This window comes from Theobroma umbraticum, unplaced genomic scaffold (genome assembly GCF_002168275.2).
Source record: "Theobroma umbraticum cultivar Fairchild unplaced genomic scaffold, ASM216827v3 scaffold_50.0, whole genome shotgun sequence".
Taxonomy (NCBI): Eukaryota; Viridiplantae; Streptophyta; class Magnoliopsida; order Malvales; family Malvaceae; genus Theobroma; species Theobroma umbraticum.
Genome location: NW_018397261.1, coordinates 8,783,603 through 8,801,114, shown reverse-complemented (window position 1 = coordinate 8,801,114; position 17,512 = coordinate 8,783,603). Strand labels below are relative to the sequence as shown.

The following is a 17,512-nucleotide window of genomic DNA, read 5'->3' as shown; positions in this document are numbered from 1 at the left end:
TTTTAAACATTAATCTCTCGATAAAAAGATAATTGTAGTTTCAAAATTGTTCTATCTGCTACATTAAATGTAGCATAAAAAATTAATTAAAATTTTTACTCAAAATTATAATATCGTAAAAGAAAAAATATAATACTTAAAAAAGTTCATAAATTATTTACAAAAGTTAAAATAAATTTTTATTTTTTTCACGTTTAATTAAATTTTTATTTTTTTAAGTCAAATCAATCTCTACCACTAATGATTAATTAATTATCATTAATTAATATATAATTATTATTTTATATGCATATGACGCTTGATATTAAGGGTAAAAATGTTATATACTTATATTATAATACTATATTTTTATTTATTATGATACTTTAACATATCATGTAAATGTTGTATGATATAAAATGATAAATGATATTTTGATTAATAATAATTAATTAACTATTAATTATAAAAATCTATGTGATTAAAAATAAAATTATAAAAATTTGATTAAATGTAATAAAAAATTAGTAAAGTTTTTTTAAATAATTCAGACTTTTTATAAATATTATATCCATAAAATATTACTATAAAGTGGGCTCCTTGCCTGATTGCATTTACTATATGAAATGGAACTTTCTAAATTCATGACCAAGTTTATGTATAAGTACAGTAAAACATTAAAAATTCCCAACATCTGCAGCTGTCCATCATTGAACGACCAAGAATGATAAACAAACTGAAAATGAGAAAGTAATGTTAAGACTTTAAGATCTGAGAGTGTATTTTTTTTAAAAAAAACATGTCTCCACTTTTCATGAAGTTTAAGGCAAAAGGCATGGATACATAAATCTTCTTTGTGTTACACAATATCCCACGATAAAGTACAGTAATGATGTCAAGCACGCATTTCAACTCGAGCACTATCATGTTCTTATTGGAACCCAAGTGCAAAACAGTTGTTCATCAGAATGAGTGGAAGAGGTCTCTAAATTTGGTTGTAATAACACAGCACTCAGACAGGTTATCCGAGATCCAAACATCATGAAACATAAGATTTTGGTTGTAAATTAAAGAAACGAAAACTGGGTTCCTTTCCAATTTACATGTTGCTTATATATATTAATGATTAGGCTGAAAGGATATGGTTTCCAAAGGGTATAATCAGAACTCACCAATGGGGCTCAAATTCCTATGGCATCAAGAAGCTGGGAGTGTTGGGAAACTGAAACTAACGAATTGGCAACAATGGCACCGCTGGCAGCAACTGCAGGGACTCCAATGCCTGGAAAGGTAGAATCTCCACAGCAGTAAAGCTGTGGGATGGGGGTCGAATGTCCTGGAAAAGTGTCTTGTCCGGCTTGTATAGCTGGTCCATAAGTTCCTCTGTTCCTTCTTAAAAACCTTTGATGTGTCAATGGAGTTCCAACCATTTTCACCTCACACTTCTCCCGGCTGAAACCTGAGCCAAGTGCTCGTTCAACAGCTCTCCACATTACCTGGTTTATGAAAGCATTAACTTGAGAAAATGTTTCATTTTACACCAAGGAGGTTGATCCTGTCAATCTTGATTCTGGTGTAACAGTTTAAGTACTGTGAATGAGCAGAAAAAGCTAGCAAGCAAGTTTGGATTACCTCCGATCGTTCAGCTTTAAGCTTTTTGTATTCTGGACTACTGCGAATGAGGCCATCCCACAATTCAAATGGTTCAGTTCCTGGTGTGTAGGCATGTAAACTGTGCTTCCCTGGCGGTGCCAGATTGGGACTAAGCACACTAGGTACAGATATTAAGACAACATTCTGTTCAGCATCAACTCCTCTGTCCCAGTCATTAACAACAATATGATGGATTCCCAAATCCTCGCGCAGATCCTGGGCATTTTTGATGCTTAAAAAGTGGTTAATGAGGTGTGTACTGGAGATAAAGCACACAAGGAGACCAAAGATTCAGAACCTAGTAACTGAGAGGAAAACTAATTAGACAACTATGTTGCCAGTTGCTAATATTTCTAACCTCTGCATCAAAGCCTAGATGGAGATGCATGAATGATTCGCATTGCTGTGTTGTCTTAATCCTATCAATGTATGACTTTGGTAGTTGATCCTTGGGCAGCAGGTTCAAAGTGTCCCACATGGATGCATTGCTAACGACAGCCTTTTTAGCATGTATAAACTGCAATATAGACATATATCTTCAGACAATAGCATTTCAGGAGGACAAAATCTGTTTCAGACAATTTTAAAGCTCAGTTTCCATCAATGGAATTATGTTCACCTGACCACCTTTCAGCTTAACTCCGGTAGCTTTACCATTCTCAACAATGATCTTCTGCACATGACTTCCTAGAGATAGCCGTCCACCAAACTTTTCCATTCCTTGAACCAGAGCGTCAACAATAGCTCCACCTCCATCAAGAGGATACTCCAGAGTACAACCAGGCTTGTACCATTCTGCAAACATATAAACCTGAAAAAAATTGGAAGTAAACTCAACAAAGTCAGATTTTACAAGAACTTTATGTATGTCAATGGTGTTTCACCCAGAATATAAGAATTAAGCATGAAAAGAAACACTTTCTTTTCAGGAAAAGTACATTTACAAGGACATCCATGAAGCATCATACAAATGGTGATTTTGAACAGTCACAATTCTTTAGAAGGCAAGCTGAAAATCATGAATATCCTTATAGTTACCATCTCTGCTGAAAGTATACCATTGGATTTCACCCCAGCAAGCAGGAAAGCCAGAAGGTCCACCCAATTCCTAATAAAAGGGTCTTTCAGCTCCAATGAGTCCATGATTTCTGAGAAGGGTCGTAGGAGCTTAGGTGCACCAAAAGCTCCCTGAGGTCCCATTTCTACAAATGATTTCAACAGGGAAGGGGCATATCTAGTGGCAGCAGTGGAAAGAACACCCAAATCTCCTCTGATCGATAAAGGAGGCAGAGCCATTGCAGCGGCGGATAATGGAAGTATTGCATCCTGCAGGCAAATTGCATTATGAATTTGAGAAATACTTATCTGATAAGAGTTGCGGTATCAATTTTTTTGTTGGAGGCAGTTCTTTTGAGAGTTCTATTTTGAGCAAAATTATTATGAACTAGGAGAGCTCCATAAGTAGAAGGGGAACAAAAACTGAAGGCTTGGCTGTCAGCTTCTAAAAGAAAAAATGAACAGAAACAACATTTCTTCTTCCTACAATTAATCTGAATTCAAACATTGACAGTAATGTGCAGAATTTTTGGTACTCACAAGAAGTTTTTTCCACTCTTGCATGGCATTCAGACTTGCATACTTTTCAAGGTCCTGAAAAGAATGAAAAGTTAATCAGAGTAATACCCTTTGAACTTAGAGCACCGAGTGTTTTTTCTTTAGGATAACCTCATAGCATAATCCTTTGGTTACCTTTGCTTCTCAAAGAATGTATCAGCAAAACAATGCCAGGAATGTTTTCAAAGAGAACTTACACCACGATCATACATAAGAAGGTAATTATGGTACCAATTGATAACATCAAATAGAGAAACATTCCACTGACAGAAGTTTCCGGCTCATTTTACCAGTGTTCAACTTCTGTTATTGGCAATTGGTGTTTTAAGACAAGATGCAGATGAGGTCTCATTGTATCAATCATTGTCCAAGGTCATTGCATAACCAGGAAAAATCTACATAACCAGATCATTTGGATGCGTTCTACTCTTAAAAAATGCACGTAGAACAGATAAACGAATATGAAAACAAAGAAATATCAAAATACATATTAAAATATGAAAAGGGCTTGAATTTTATAAATCTAACAATGGCAGTCCACCTTGTAAAATTCAGTTGGGCCAATGCGTGATAAGAATTCTCCTTCAGGAATGTATACCATCCAAGAATCATACTTTGCACATGGAACTGACTCACCCAATGCATCCAGGACCTGCAACTCAATGATATATATTCAAAATAAAGGATGAGTGTCTATATCAATCAGAGAAATCAGATGAACTGCATCCAAGGTGACATTACATTGACTTGTTCGCCACATCAGAAATTCCCTAAGCTATCCAAGCTAGCTTCTGCTTTGGCACATTCATGTTCCAAACTACCAGGCATCTTAATACATAAATAGAACTGACAAACACCGCTGCCTCAATCAAAGTCATTGTTCATCGACCATCAACGCTGAGTGAATACAACTACCAAAGTAATCCTAGAACAACGACCAAGAGTACAAGATCAATTGCTTCTTCTTTTTTCCTTATGGCTCATACGGAAACTATACCTGACTAACACTATACTATAGACAAGATAAAGTCGTGATGTAGAAAAACATGTGGAAAACAAAAATGGGGAGGGGGAGGGGGTAACAAACACCTGTGCAAGAGGATTCGCCTGAGGACCTCTTGACTGAAAACCAGAGAATAAAGATGGACCAGAATCAAATTTGTAGCCTTTAATCTCAAAAGAATGGGCAGCACCACCAGGCTGATCGTGGCTTTCTAACACGAGAACATCCTGGTTGTATCTAGCAAGAAGTCCCGCGCAACATAGCCCACCAATACCACTCCCAATCACAACAACATCAGCCTCTGGCTTCCCTGCAAATCACCAAGCAACAAATTCATTCTAGTAGTTTACCACTGGCAAAGAAGTTGAATGGGGTGGTATATAAGGCAAGTGTAAATGTGGGGAGAGAGAGAGAACCTGGAACAGTTTTAGCAGGCTTGACAGAGACGGAGCCATTGGAAGAAAACCCACGACTATCGTTGGAACTTCGCGCGAAAAGAGTTCTTCTGGACTTTGGACATTTGAAACCAGCTGGGAACGGAGGACGGCCAAATTGACGACACAATTCCATGGAAAGTAAACCAAAAAGGGTTGAAAGCAAACTAACAAAGCAGCAATCAGAAACAGTTTATGGAGAGATAATTGAAAGAACAAGGCGTTCGTTCATGGTAGCTCCTTGCTTCTGCTAAAGAAGCTAGCCACGTCATTCCCCAGTTCCTACCGCATGTATTTGGGATTAGCCGTTAAGTCCGTTATCTTCCAAAAGTCCAAAGTCCAAAGTAACAAAGCTTTTCTTGTTGGGCCGTAGGAAGCATGGAGACAGTTTCCGAACCCAGTTTCTCATCAACCAACGTCTAAAGGCAAAAGCCCTCCGGCTGTGTCTGACTCTTGACACTACAAAGATTGTAGGATGGCACCAAAATGTGCATACGAAAGAAAGCACATCACTTAAAATTTTTCATTATTATTTTCAATTACAATCATATATGTATAAAATGTGAGAAATTTTGTTAACAATATTAAGATCGAAGAATGCACATTGACATTTAGGTAGTTAGGCTAATTTCCCTTTTTTTCCTCTTGGCCAGAAAGGGTATTTCTTTTAGAAAGAAACTTTGTACAATTTTCCAACAATATTTGCCAGAAAGGTTGAGCAATCATATATTCATATCGAAGTGGCAGCAAACATTAACACTCACATTTTGGATATCACTTTATAAGACCCAAGCCAAGACAAAAACCAAAATGAATTCCCACCGACATACAATTTTACCATTCCTCCAAACCACTCCAATGCCTAGTAACAGAAATCAGTCAAGATTCAAAACAAGCTGCAGGCTGGTAAAAGTTTCCCCCAGCTTTCCTACTCTTCTGCACAAATGACCAACCCATATAGACAAATGCTAAACTAGAGTTTACACTGAAGGTGGACTGCTCAACAATACGCGTATAATAACTCAGTAAAGCAGAGAGTATGTAGAGGGCTCTGCGTTTATATTTACAGTTCCAGCTAAGGGAGGAAACCGACCAATAAAATCAGAATATGCCAGTACCAAGTCGAGTCAATGGCAAGAATCAGAGGAGATTCATAGTGCCCTGGCTGGCCAAAATCCACTATGGCCTGCAGCCATGAAAACAGTGATGCAGTGCGATTACTAAGAAAGCTTTTTATTTCTCTTTGCTTCTTGTTCCTTTCTATTCTGACCCATCTTTGACTAAGATCAAGATTTTCTTCAATCCACCAAGTATTAACATTGGGATTCCTTCAACCAACCAAGTATTAATTACAATGGTATCTGCAACCTCTAGGTCAACTGAACCTCTTCCCCTACTTTGCTGCTGAAACATTGATTACACCTGATCATGGGTTAAGCAAAACGAGACAGCCTCCAGCAAAAAGCAAGTGCATGCTCAATATTCATGTGACGAAGCAATTTGCTGCAAAATAATGTTAAATGAGAATAAATACAACACCTTGACGAAAGCCAGGGAAGAAAAAATGCTAAAATTGAACAACCCAAACAGAAAGCAGTAGAACATACAGTGACTTAGAAACTTTTTCCAACAACTCTTACACTGGAATTATCTTTCATGTGACAAAATGGAAAGTAAAATGTATCGTTCCTCATGAATACTTGAGAGATCAGTTATGTACGCAAATTTAAATCAACTATGAAGGTAACAATCCCATTCAACACACCAAAAGTTACCCCAACTAAGAGAAAGAGATTATACTTGGAAGAATCAATTCAGGCAGATTTTATACTCTTAACTGATATTTGTGAATCTGAATGTTAATATCATGATATTATCAATACGCACATCATTTCATTGCCAATACGCCCATTAGCAGCAATATGGCCATCATGAATACTGTAGACAAGTCCATACTTTTGGTTCTCTCACCTACAACTTATCTTGCCATCAACAATCGCCACCAAAACTACCATCAGGCTCACTGCTGCCACCATTGCTGATACTTTAGCTTGCTACTAACAATCTCCTAACACCACCATAAATGAGACCAGGATTGCCAATGCTGAAAACTTTCTAACATTCACACTTTCTTTCAATGCATAAATATTTATTGATAGTCTAAACAGCTACATAATTTTTAAGCTTGATATTGGCCAATCATTTCTGATCACAATAAATAAATGAATATAGGTAAACCACAAAGTTGACAATAATCAAATGCTTACCATTTTAAAAGTTCACTAAGAACCAGAACTCGATTTCTGCACCCAAACTTGTTTCTGCAAATTTAGAAAATAAACATCAAAATACTTGGTTAGTAAAAATTGTAGCAGAAGACAAATAAACAAATCTGATATCCAAGCATAGTTTTAATCACCTCATGAGAACCATAGCCAGCAGCACTGCCTCTTTTTCCAGGTTTCCCATCACTCATAACAGAAGATCCATCGGCAACTGCTCCACGACGACTGACATGTTTATTATGGGATCCTGCGTAAATTTGAAAAAAAAAAAGGGAAAAAGAAGTTAATGAAATGCTAAACTTACAAACAAATAAATGACAAACACAGAGTTTGTTCAGCTTCCAAAAGCAAAACCAACCATTATCTAAAGAACTGTTACGTCCACTTCCACCAGTTTTAACTTGCACAGACCGTACATTTGACAAATCAACTTTAACATCACCATAAGCCCCTGGACAATTGTATGCACAAAAAGAAACATCAAAAGATATTCTCCTTAAATGAAAAATTCAGTTTTGGTTGTTGCCATTCACTGAGGCATGAGCACATAATGCAAACGTATGCAAGTCTGAATTTGCATTTGTGTCTTGATAGCAACCAACTCCACTTTGTGGAGAATCTGCAGGACAATGACATTCCCATGGAATAAAGAATACCAGAGATTTAACATATCCATACCTTCTAGAGAATCTAAAGGTATCTGCGGAGACTGAGAAGCAGATGATGACATGGACTCATCACTTGCATATGATCCATCAGAACGGCGGAGGGTCCATACACCGCGATCTGGTCTATCTTTGTTTCTACTACGTCTTTCTGGCTTCTCGCTGCCATGCAAGTCATTCCCAACAACCTTGTCATCTGAAGCAGTGTTTGTATCCTTCAAAACTAAATGTGAATGTGAATGCCGTGGCGGTCGTCTGTCCTTTTCCAAATTTGAGGTCTGAATTTGCTGATCTGACTGGACCCCAGAAGACTGATTTTGACGAGCATCCTTGTTTAAAAGTATGCCTCTAATCATTCTTCCTTCACGTCGTGAGTTCTGTTTGGTAGGAGTCGAACCAAGTATGTTTTTAATTGGAGATGTAACATTCTGTTGATATAACATGGTTCCAGCCACCTGTGCAAAGAATAAGCTCGTAAGGAATGTAACATTCCACAACATTGCAATTAGAGAACAATACTGCTGACCATATGGACTGATTCCAAACCGCACCAACACTATGTCTATTAGCAACAAGATCAACTATATAATGAATGAGAGGAGCCCTGGTCCTTTCTCTGACGAGGTTACCACTCCCCCGCCCCGCCCCCCCCCCCCCCCCTCTCTCTAAAAACTCTTCCCCTTCTCCCTGAGCATGCTCAAATGTACCCTATGAATTTACTCCCAGCTGCCGTCAGTATAAAGAATGAAGAATGAGACCATAGACCAAGACTGAATGGTACAAAGAATGAAGAATGAGAACATAGACCAAGACTGAATGGTAGAGCTGAGAGAACAAGAGAACATAGAAGAACAAGAGACTCACATGAGAAATTTCTTTCTCTTTCCCTTTAAGAAGCAGAACTTTCTTCTTACCAGCATCAGTAATTCCAGGAACTCCTGGAAAAGTGAGAATGAGAAATTTAAATTGGAGACATGAAACAAGAGAATGCAACCACAAAACCAAAAATTCTTCGACTGGTAGCATTGCCAGCTAAAGGATAACAAGTAATAATAAACAATAATAGCTCATTAAATAAAGGAAGGAAAAATTAGAAATATTTATACTATGCATTTATGCATTATCACCCATACCACTTTCCTCTTCAGATATTTCAGTTCCCATGGATGAAGCTAAAGTAACATGCTTATCAGAAAGTTGCTGCTCATCCCTTTTAGAAACCAAAATGTAAGTTGACTTGTCTTTGCCACTTGCATTTTTCAAACTATCCCTCAGAACATACTGCCACCATACAAGACAAGGTATTAATAATTCACAAACTTCCAACATCTCACCAGGATATCCATCATGGATCTATACAAGGTCAAACTAGATTTATTTAATATTAAAAACGAAAAGAAAAAAAAATCAAAATCAGTAAAATACCCAATTGTAAATGGCATCATCTAAGCTACGCATACAAAAGAAATCTCATTCCCCAAAACTTTCAAAATTGTTACACAATGTACTCTAATATGTTAATGAACCACCACAAGTGTTCATAATTTTACTTCAAGGGCTAAGTATGCATGGCAATTTCACACATACAGGTTAAACTAACTCATATTTTATTGGCCATAATTACTACACCATTACCATATAAGAAGAAAAAAGGGTAGAATCATGTCAACTCAAAAGCCATTAGATGGTTTTGGCTAAATTAACCAAATATATGCATACCATTGCCGTAGAACCCCTTCTCTTTTCAGAACCTCTTTTCAATGATGCTGAACCTGGAGTTCCACCAGAAGACCCACCAGCTCTTCTGCTCAGTTTCCCATTGGACAGTGACCTCTGTCATAAATTAGCAGAATAATTAAGCTGTATATGATAAACCATTAGCATGAGTAGTTCATAGGAAAGCGTTGAAAGTAACTAAGAAACAAATTTCATGTATTAATAATATAAATAAAGCCAGGCAAAAGTTAAAAAGAAAAAAATCTTACTTCCGTTCATATATCAATACATCGAAAAAGGTGGCAGGGGAAAACTATTGAATGCTCAGGTAATATTTTATCACTCTTCAGCAATTCATTCTCATTGATAATGATGCCATTAATTGATTTTAACATGGTATATGCTCTATCAAATCACTTTTATATCCAACAAACCCAAGAAAAGCCTACTTGGCTTCTCTAAAGCTTGATAACAAAACACACCTATAAATGATAGCAAACAAAACACTGCTCATTATTTTACAGTCAAGTATGCTGATATAGGGATTACAACATATTACCCGTGATCCGCCCTTAGCTGCTCTTTTCTGTCTAACAAAATCCATTAAAGGTGTAACTATAGGAGTATCCTTCGGTACACCTGAAAAAGGCATTAATGGCATAACAAAAAAAATATCAATACATTAATACACCAATTTTTCAGTCATTTAATTGCACTAAAGATTTTTCTTTTTTTCATTTTCCAACACAATAACTTTTGTGTGACTAACCAGCTCTTTCTGCCTCTTTTCTCTCCAATTGTATCTCTGCACTAGGAAGGTTCTCAACTGGCTTTGCAAGACATCCAAGGAAGTCCAAATACTCAGGATCTAGATGTTCATCAAGAAATACTTGTATTTATGAACAGGAAAACAGTGGCATAGATAAGTCAATATAAAATATATTTTATATTTGAATCATACTTGAAGAAAATTAACTTATTACCTTTAAGTATAGTCCCTTCACGGCCATCCTTTTTAGAAGACAGCTTTGGAACACGTTGGGAAGGTGCATACTCAACAATTGTTTTAAACTGAGTGCCTAAAAACGAGAAGGAATAGTTTTAATTTGAAATCCAAGTCTAGCATCAGTTTATTGCAAGCTTCTCATTTTAATAGAAGTTAAGGCAAACAGATTAATAAAAAAAAATCAGATATCCTACATAAGCTTGTCAAAAATACTAGATCCTGGTTCTGTCAAAAATCTCTTTTTCTATCTGGCAATGAAGGTCCTCTAACATCCCCAACAACTCATAGATTTCTGAGCAGTTAGTTAAACGAGAGAATCAGATTCATTAGCCTCTTGGAGAAGAGGAAAAATTTTATCCAGTTGCAATAAATAACTAATAATAATATCGCTGATAACAAAGGTATGCTATGCTACATCAATCTCTTTAAAGGTCAAGAAATTACCCTTCTCATTGACAAACACGTGCCCATTAAAGAACTCTGCAAACTCCAACACGTCCTCGGACCTCTTGAAATCTATGTATGCTCTGGAATAGGACTGATGCTTCTGACTGCAAAATAATTTTAAAAAGCAAAACTATAATAAGATAACACCTTTTCTGAATGCTAGCCTTGGAATTCTGGTGTTGAAAAATTAAAGAAAAACTACAATGGTAACATATGCCAGAACAACGGGGTGAATTAGTCTCTCAACAGTATCTAAATGATTTATTCATATCTGATCGAAATGATCTAGAACATGACACAATCTCCTTCCTACAAGAGGAGACTGAGACGAGTCTTCAATTAAGCAAAGGAAGGCCAAATATAAAGTAAAACAACACATGCCCATTCACAAGAGACCAGCAATAAACCCCAAAATCACATAATCTCCTAATGAGAAACCAAAGTAATACATAGATGATCATATATCTTATACAAGCAACCACTGTCAGTGCTAAAAACAGTAATAATACAGTAAATGCAAAACCAACACTCCCTAGAAACCCTTCCATAAAGGAAAATACAATACAGTTGAGAGAGAGAGAGACAGACCCCATTGACAAAACCATAGAAAAAAAAAAGATAATCAAGAATATAATTCAAGAAAAAAAAGGAAAATTAAAAACCCACCTGCTCTTCCCGGGACGAAAAGAGAGCCAGTTGTACCGGCCAGCAAAAGCACTATCGACTTGTTCGACAAGCATGGCCTCCGTAATCGCCGGCGGCAAGTGGCGGAGAATCACCTTAGTTCGATCCAAAGCCCCCTTCATGCCTTCCAAAACCCTAACCCTAGAAATCTCAAACCCCAAATATCCCCCACCCCCCTCCTTCTAAAAAAAGAAACAACTTCACCGACTGTCCTTTATAAAATCTTGGCTTCGAAGAAGAAAAAAAAAAAACCGCGAGAACCACTGTGAGATCACATCTTATTTAAAACAAAGTTGGCAAATCGATCGATTAGCGAAGCCCTAATTTTTGCGAATTGAAGCCCAAATCGCCATGCAAGACTGTTACAGAGAAGAAGCAAACGTAAGAATAAATTAAGAAAAATGAAAAAGGATTTTAAGGGAAGGTAGGCTTTTATTTATGTTTATATTTTTCTTTTTTCTTTTTTATATATTTAAAGACTGTAATTAAATCTAGTACGAAAGTTTTAGCGTGTATCGCTCAATATTAGGTAGGTGCACACTGCGCACCATGGTTTTTTTTTTTGGTTTAAATTCTCATAAAGTCTTTACCTATATTTATTTATGCAATTAAATTCTTATTTTTTTAGTACATAAATTAAATTTTTATTTTTTAATTTATATTTACATAAACTTTTAATTTAAATATAAATTTAATTATTTTTAATTAATATTTTTTATTAAAAATGATATATAATATAACATAATAATTGATGTGAAATATACCACATGATAATTTATATAAAATATATTACGTAATCATATTATTTCATTACGTTATATGTCACGTGCACAAAAAATATTTATTAACACTTTTATGATTAATAATTTGATTAAATATAAATAAAACATATATTATTTTGATATAATAAATAATAAGATTTAATGCATAAATATGTATGTATTTTTTAATTTAAGCTTTTTTTTCTTTTTTATATTTAGATATTGGTTAATTTTTTTTAAAGAAGAAACATAAATATATACATTTGCTTTTTAAATAAATATATATATATATATATATATATATAGACATTAGAAAAGCTTGAAAATATCTATCAATTCAACCAACAAACATCAATCATTCATATTCTGATTCATGTGACAAATGTAAAAGGGATAGGTTGGATTAATAATTATTACAAAATAAATGTTTCCCTTTTGAAAGTTATTCACAAATAAATTTCTTTGAAATAAAAAAAATCAATACACTATATAGTATAAAAAAGATTATCTTTATTTGTCTATACCCTTATTATTAAAAAAATAGAGCATATTCTTAAGCATCCAAGAAAATTATTGAATAGTCTAGATTGAAAATTGATAGAATGGAATCTTGCACATATAATATATTAATAGTCAAAATTTAGACAAATCTCTTGCCAATTGTTTATGGCATTTCTTTCTGGGGCTAAACCAGAATGTAGGTGCGTAGACTAAACTAAAATATTAATTAAAGCTTACTTGCTAATTCATTTTTTTACGGGATTTAGTATTTCTCATTAATTATTTGTTACCATTAAAAAGCATCGAACATTTATATTATAAAAGAGTTATAATAAAAAGATATTAAAATTTTAAAAAAATTTAAAAAATAAATATTTAGAGATGAAAAATATAAGGCATATGTAACAAAGTAAAATTTTACTTATTTTGTTTTATTGGTAAAAAAAATCATATAATGAGAATGTTCACGTTTAAACATGTTACATTTGATTCAATTATATCAAATTAAATGAAATTCTAATAAACAATGTCTTAAATCCATTTTATATATCTAATTATTATTAGCATTAGATACAATTAATTTGCACTCAAAGCTTAATCATTTTCTTCTTGGAAAGACAATTGCATTAAATTTTTTACAGGTCAAACAAATTTTGAGCTCCAGATTAATTGTCAATTAAAATTTCTATATATAGATATATATATATAAGATCTTGCAAGATCCTGGGTGTTTAAAAATAAAAAATAAATAAATATTTTTTTGTCAAGTTGAATATTATAATAAGGTGCATGGAAAGAGTGAAAATAAAAAAGGAGGTGGTAAAAAATTGAGAGGGTATAAATAGAGCAAAACAAGGCATCAAAGAGTCCTCTTGGAGTAGGGCTTTGGTCTCTCATTGACACTCTTCTCCACATAAAGAGGTTAGCAGACTTTGCATCTCTGCCCCCCTTTTCTCCTTGCTTAGCTCCTTCATCTGCCACTCTTCTCTCTCCTTTCTCCTTCATCAAAGTAAGTTCTTGTTTTTCCTTTCTCTTTATACAATATATATATATCTATATATATGTGGGTGTACGTTAGATTGTTGACTCTGAAGAATTTTTCTTATGTTGAATGAATGAAGCAGGCTTAAGGGGAGGTGAGTATATGATGGGAGAGAGAATCCCACCAGGGAGTTACTTTCAGTACCCGCCTTCTGGCGTTCCTGCTTCTCCTCACAGACCTTCTTCTCTTCCTACAGATCGTGAAAGGTCAATTTTTTTTTTTTGAGGTTACCTCAATCAATCCAATCCCATGTTTTTTGTTTTTCTCTTGGTTAAGTTTTGCTCTAATTATTGATGGGTTTTTGCCTGATTGGTCTAATAATTTGAGCTTTCTTTGTTCTGATTGATGTGGGATTTGGAAGTTGGTTTCAAGGAAAAGCTTTAGCTTGTTTCTGTAATTTGATGGTTTAAGGAAAAGCTTATGTTTGTTAATTGATCGTTATGTTTTTGCTTAAGTAGATGCACATATTTGTATGTGCGTGCTTTATATATTCTGTATTGTCTAGCTCCAGTCTTACTGTATTATCGTTTTCTTCAATGATATCTTACAATTAAGTAACAATGGCAGGTATTTAGCTGAATTATTGGCAGAGAAACAGAAGTTGGTACCTTTTACTCAAGTTCTGCCTCTATGCACCAGGCTTCTTAATCAAGGTTACTGAATCTTCTGTTTCCTTTTTTCGCCCTATAAGATTCATTAACAGTGGTGGTTTGTATCATTAGACATTGGTGTGTTTGTTTTTTGGTTGAATGGACAGCATTTCTAGGAATAAAACAATGTGTATCGGTACATATTACATACACACTTCTCAAGGATGTCAAATCTTGTCACTAAAGTTACCATTTACACTCTTGTTCTAATTAAATATAAGCTTCAATCTGCTAGACTGTTCCATAGATTCATAATCACAGGTGGCAAACATAAACCACGAATGATGACCTTTCCTGCCGTAGGTCATTTATATATCGGACAACATATCAAGTCACTTTTTTCTTTTTCTCATGTCACTGCAGAGATCAGAAGGGTATCGGGTCTTAATCCTAGTTTTATGGATCATGAGAGATTTGAGCATGATAGTCCTTTTAGGTCACTTGGCCAACATCCCAATGGGAGACAGATGGATTTGGAGGGATGGTCTGTAATGCAAACAGAGGTGGTGCTGTTTAATGTTTATATACACACCATGTTGTTTTTTAAATAATTTTTTATTTAAAAGCTTTTAATTGCTTACCAAGTTAAGAAATTCCATTTTCCTTGTTATGGGTCCCCAATATGAATTACTGTTAATATTAATAATTTGCTTCTCAGTAATGTAATATGAGAGGAAATTGAATTCTCATTAATGAAATTATCTTGCGTCAGGAAAATGGGCATCTGCAACGAGTTGCTCCAATTCAAGCGGCATCAATGGGTTGGCCTGGTTTGCCTGGAGTCCCTACAACACCAATTGTAAAGCGAGTTGTTAGACTTGATGTACCTGTGGATAAATATCCAAGTGTAAGTTATGTTGAATTTTGAGTAAGTTTTGGTTTACTTCCTTCTAAAATAATAGTACTGACTCAGAGGCTTTGCAGTATAATTTTGTTGGCCGAATATTAGGACCACGAGGAAACTCCTTGAAGAGAGTTGAAGCCATGACTGAGTGTAGGGTGTACATAAGAGGCAAGGGATCTGTCAAGGATTCTGTAAAGGTAAAGTCAATCATGAATTCTGTTATTTTCAACATGTAATTTTGGTAATGCAATGCAGCTTGGGAAGCACTAAAGGTTTGAGTCTTAGGCTGCTTCTTGCTCAGTCATTTATACAGGTTCTGATTATAATTGAGTGTGTTCTGTTTTCTCTTGCTAATTGGAGTGTGGCTGATAGTTGGGCTAGTCTTCGGAGTGTAATATCCTAATTTACATATCTTTCATTTCAATACATATTCTAAAGTAAGGCCATTTTAAATTGTAGGTGATGTGAAAATTGCTCGTCTAGTTTCATATATGATGGTGATGGTGCGTCTCCGATTGCATTTGACATTTTATGGCAAATTTCAGTATTTTGTTATTTGATCTTTTCAATTTTAGCACTAGGAACTATTATGATCTATACAATGATCGCTTCTACTAAATAAAGTAACTTGTTGTTAATACACTCATGTATAAGCAAGTTCTGACGTAATTAAAGCCAGGTCATTGCTAGCTCAGTGAAATGCTTATTGGACTGAAGTTTTAGAGTATAGAAAGGATTTCCAACCTTGAACTGAAGTTATTATCTTGATATTTACTTCTGGGATCAAGTTCTCCTTTGAAGTTGTCATTTCCTTTGATGTTTGCTTCTCTTACTATTCCTTTATACTTCCTTTGAAGTCTCACAATTGGCTGCTGACTTTTTCTATAGGAAGAGAAACTAAAAGATAAACCTGGATATGAGCACCTTAACGAGCCACTGCATGTGTTGGTGGAGGCTGAATTTCCTGAGGATATGATAAATTCTCGTTTGGACTATGCTGTTGCAATACTAGAGAACCTTCTGAAGCCTGTGGTATGAAGAAAACCAGTTTGTGGTTTTTTATGTTACTCTTCCTTTTCTGTATGTTCTAACTCCTCCCTTTCTACCATCTTCAGGACGAATCCTTGGATAACTATAAAAAACAGCAGCTTAGGGAGTTGGCTTTGCTAAATGGTACATTGAGAGAAGAGAGCCCAAGAATGAGCCCGAGTATGAGCCCGAGTATGTCGCCCTTTAACAGTACAGGAATGAAACGAGCCAAGACAGGAATATGATCTTATACATTGGTGATGAATCTTTGTTTGTTGACGGTTCACTGCATCCGGTTAAATGAAAATCCTGATGGTTTTGTGATGGATTAATTTCACCATAACTTAGGGAGGTTTGAGTCAGGAAGAGCTAGTCAAACTCCTGGCAGTTTTTGGCCATGATGGTTTTGCATCTCGGTTATCATCTTCTTCATTGGTTCCTGTTCTTTCATGTATCATTCCCCATAAGGTTGACTTCCCTGCTTCATTAGTTAAAAAATAACCTATTCCCTAATTACTTTAGCCACGTTCTTTCTGCTTCTGGGTGTCGTAACCTCTAATGTACTCGAAGATTCTTTGCACTGACAATCTTCCAATATTTCATGCATCTCTCTACATATGCATGCCCTTGATTATAAGATACGATTGGTCATTGTATTGTATTTTGACTTAATAATAAGTATTTTCTCTCTTTAACTTGTTTATTATACATGTCTCTGCCTGTAACTTAACAGGTTTATATGTACTTGTTATGCATCCATTCATTCAAAGAAATGGTTATGGCAGATGCTTGTAGGAATTTGTCTCATGGGAAGTGAAATTGTGAGCTATGAGACTGATTCTGGTTGCACCTTCTGGTTCATGGTAGTATTACCTGATTTCTCTTCTTTTTCGCTGCTATTTCAATACGTTGAGTTCGCTTGCCTTTCTTTTACCATTGTATTTTACCTATATTGTGATATACACCATCGTTTAAGAATTTCAATGATTGAAGGTTGCTTGAAGGGAATACACAGTAACTAGTGATCTTTGATTGATATATTCATCGGTATCCTTTCTAAACAAATACACAAAGTAGAATCGTTTGACAGAAAGTGTTCTTGGTGGTTGAATCAAAAAATTCCTCTCCCTTGAACTCAAAATGAGGGCTTCAGGCTTCAACCCTTGTATGGCACACACTTTAGCCACAAGCAATTGTAA

At 35.2% G+C, this 17,512-nt stretch overlaps 3 protein-coding genes across 12 annotated transcripts; 1 reads left to right on the top strand and 2 right to left on the bottom strand.

The window, feature by feature from the left end:
- Positions 1-799: 799 nt before the first annotated feature.
- Positions 800-4,934, bottom strand: LOC110418202 (FAD/NAD(P)-binding oxidoreductase family protein). Its single transcript, XM_021430862.2, has 9 exons — positions 4,666-4,934; positions 4,336-4,559; positions 3,788-3,898; positions 3,229-3,282; positions 2,671-2,958; positions 2,252-2,443; positions 1,991-2,149; positions 1,612-1,848; positions 800-1,475 (listed from the first exon to the last, which is right to left on the bottom strand). The coding sequence occupies exons 1-9, from the start codon at positions 4,817-4,819 to the stop codon at positions 1,161-1,163; spliced, it is 1,734 nt and encodes a 577-aa protein (XP_021286537.2). The 5' UTR covers positions 4,820-4,934; the 3' UTR covers positions 800-1,160.
- Positions 4,935-5,426: 492 nt separating this feature from the next.
- UPF3 (Smg-4/UPF3 family protein) lies at positions 5,427-11,896 on the bottom strand. Of its 7 annotated transcripts, none has more exons than XR_002445392.1 (14): positions 11,469-11,896; positions 10,800-10,906; positions 10,333-10,428; positions 10,119-10,238; positions 9,909-9,988; positions 9,353-9,466; positions 8,767-8,914; positions 8,498-8,571; positions 7,647-8,088; positions 7,327-7,419; positions 7,103-7,215; positions 6,951-7,004; positions 6,571-6,787; positions 5,427-6,186 (listed from the first exon to the last, which is right to left on the bottom strand). XR_002445392.1 is itself a non-coding variant. In XM_021431053.1 (13 exons), the coding sequence occupies exons 1-12, from the start codon at positions 11,606-11,608 to the stop codon at positions 6,966-6,968; spliced, it is 1,566 nt and encodes a 521-aa protein (XP_021286728.1). In that variant the 5' UTR covers positions 11,609-11,895; the 3' UTR covers positions 5,427-6,186; positions 6,951-6,965. The 7 variants fall into 7 exon arrangements, 2 of the variants coding, with proteins under 2 accessions (XP_021286728.1, XP_021286730.1); XR_002445391.1 differs by having other exon boundaries at positions 6,571-6,751; XR_002445390.1 differs by having other exon boundaries at positions 6,655-6,751.
- A 1,723-nt stretch (positions 11,897-13,619) lies between these two features.
- LOC110417926 (RNA-binding KH domain-containing protein) lies at positions 13,620-17,014 on the top strand. Of its 4 annotated transcripts, none has more exons than XM_021430531.2 (8): positions 13,620-13,669; positions 13,873-13,996; positions 14,358-14,443; positions 14,804-14,943; positions 15,153-15,287; positions 15,365-15,481; positions 16,173-16,316; positions 16,400-17,014. In XM_021430531.2, exons 2-8 carry the CDS (start codon positions 13,893-13,895, stop codon positions 16,556-16,558), a joined length of 885 nt encoding a protein of 294 aa, XP_021286206.1. In that variant the 5' UTR covers positions 13,620-13,669; positions 13,873-13,892; the 3' UTR covers positions 16,559-17,014. The 4 variants fall into 4 exon arrangements, with proteins under 4 accessions (XP_021286206.1, XP_021286204.1, XP_021286205.1 ...); XM_021430529.2 differs by having other exon boundaries at positions 13,624-13,757; XM_021430530.2 differs by having other exon boundaries at positions 13,624-13,757; positions 13,870-13,996.
- The last annotated feature ends 498 nt before the right edge of the window (positions 17,015-17,512 follow it).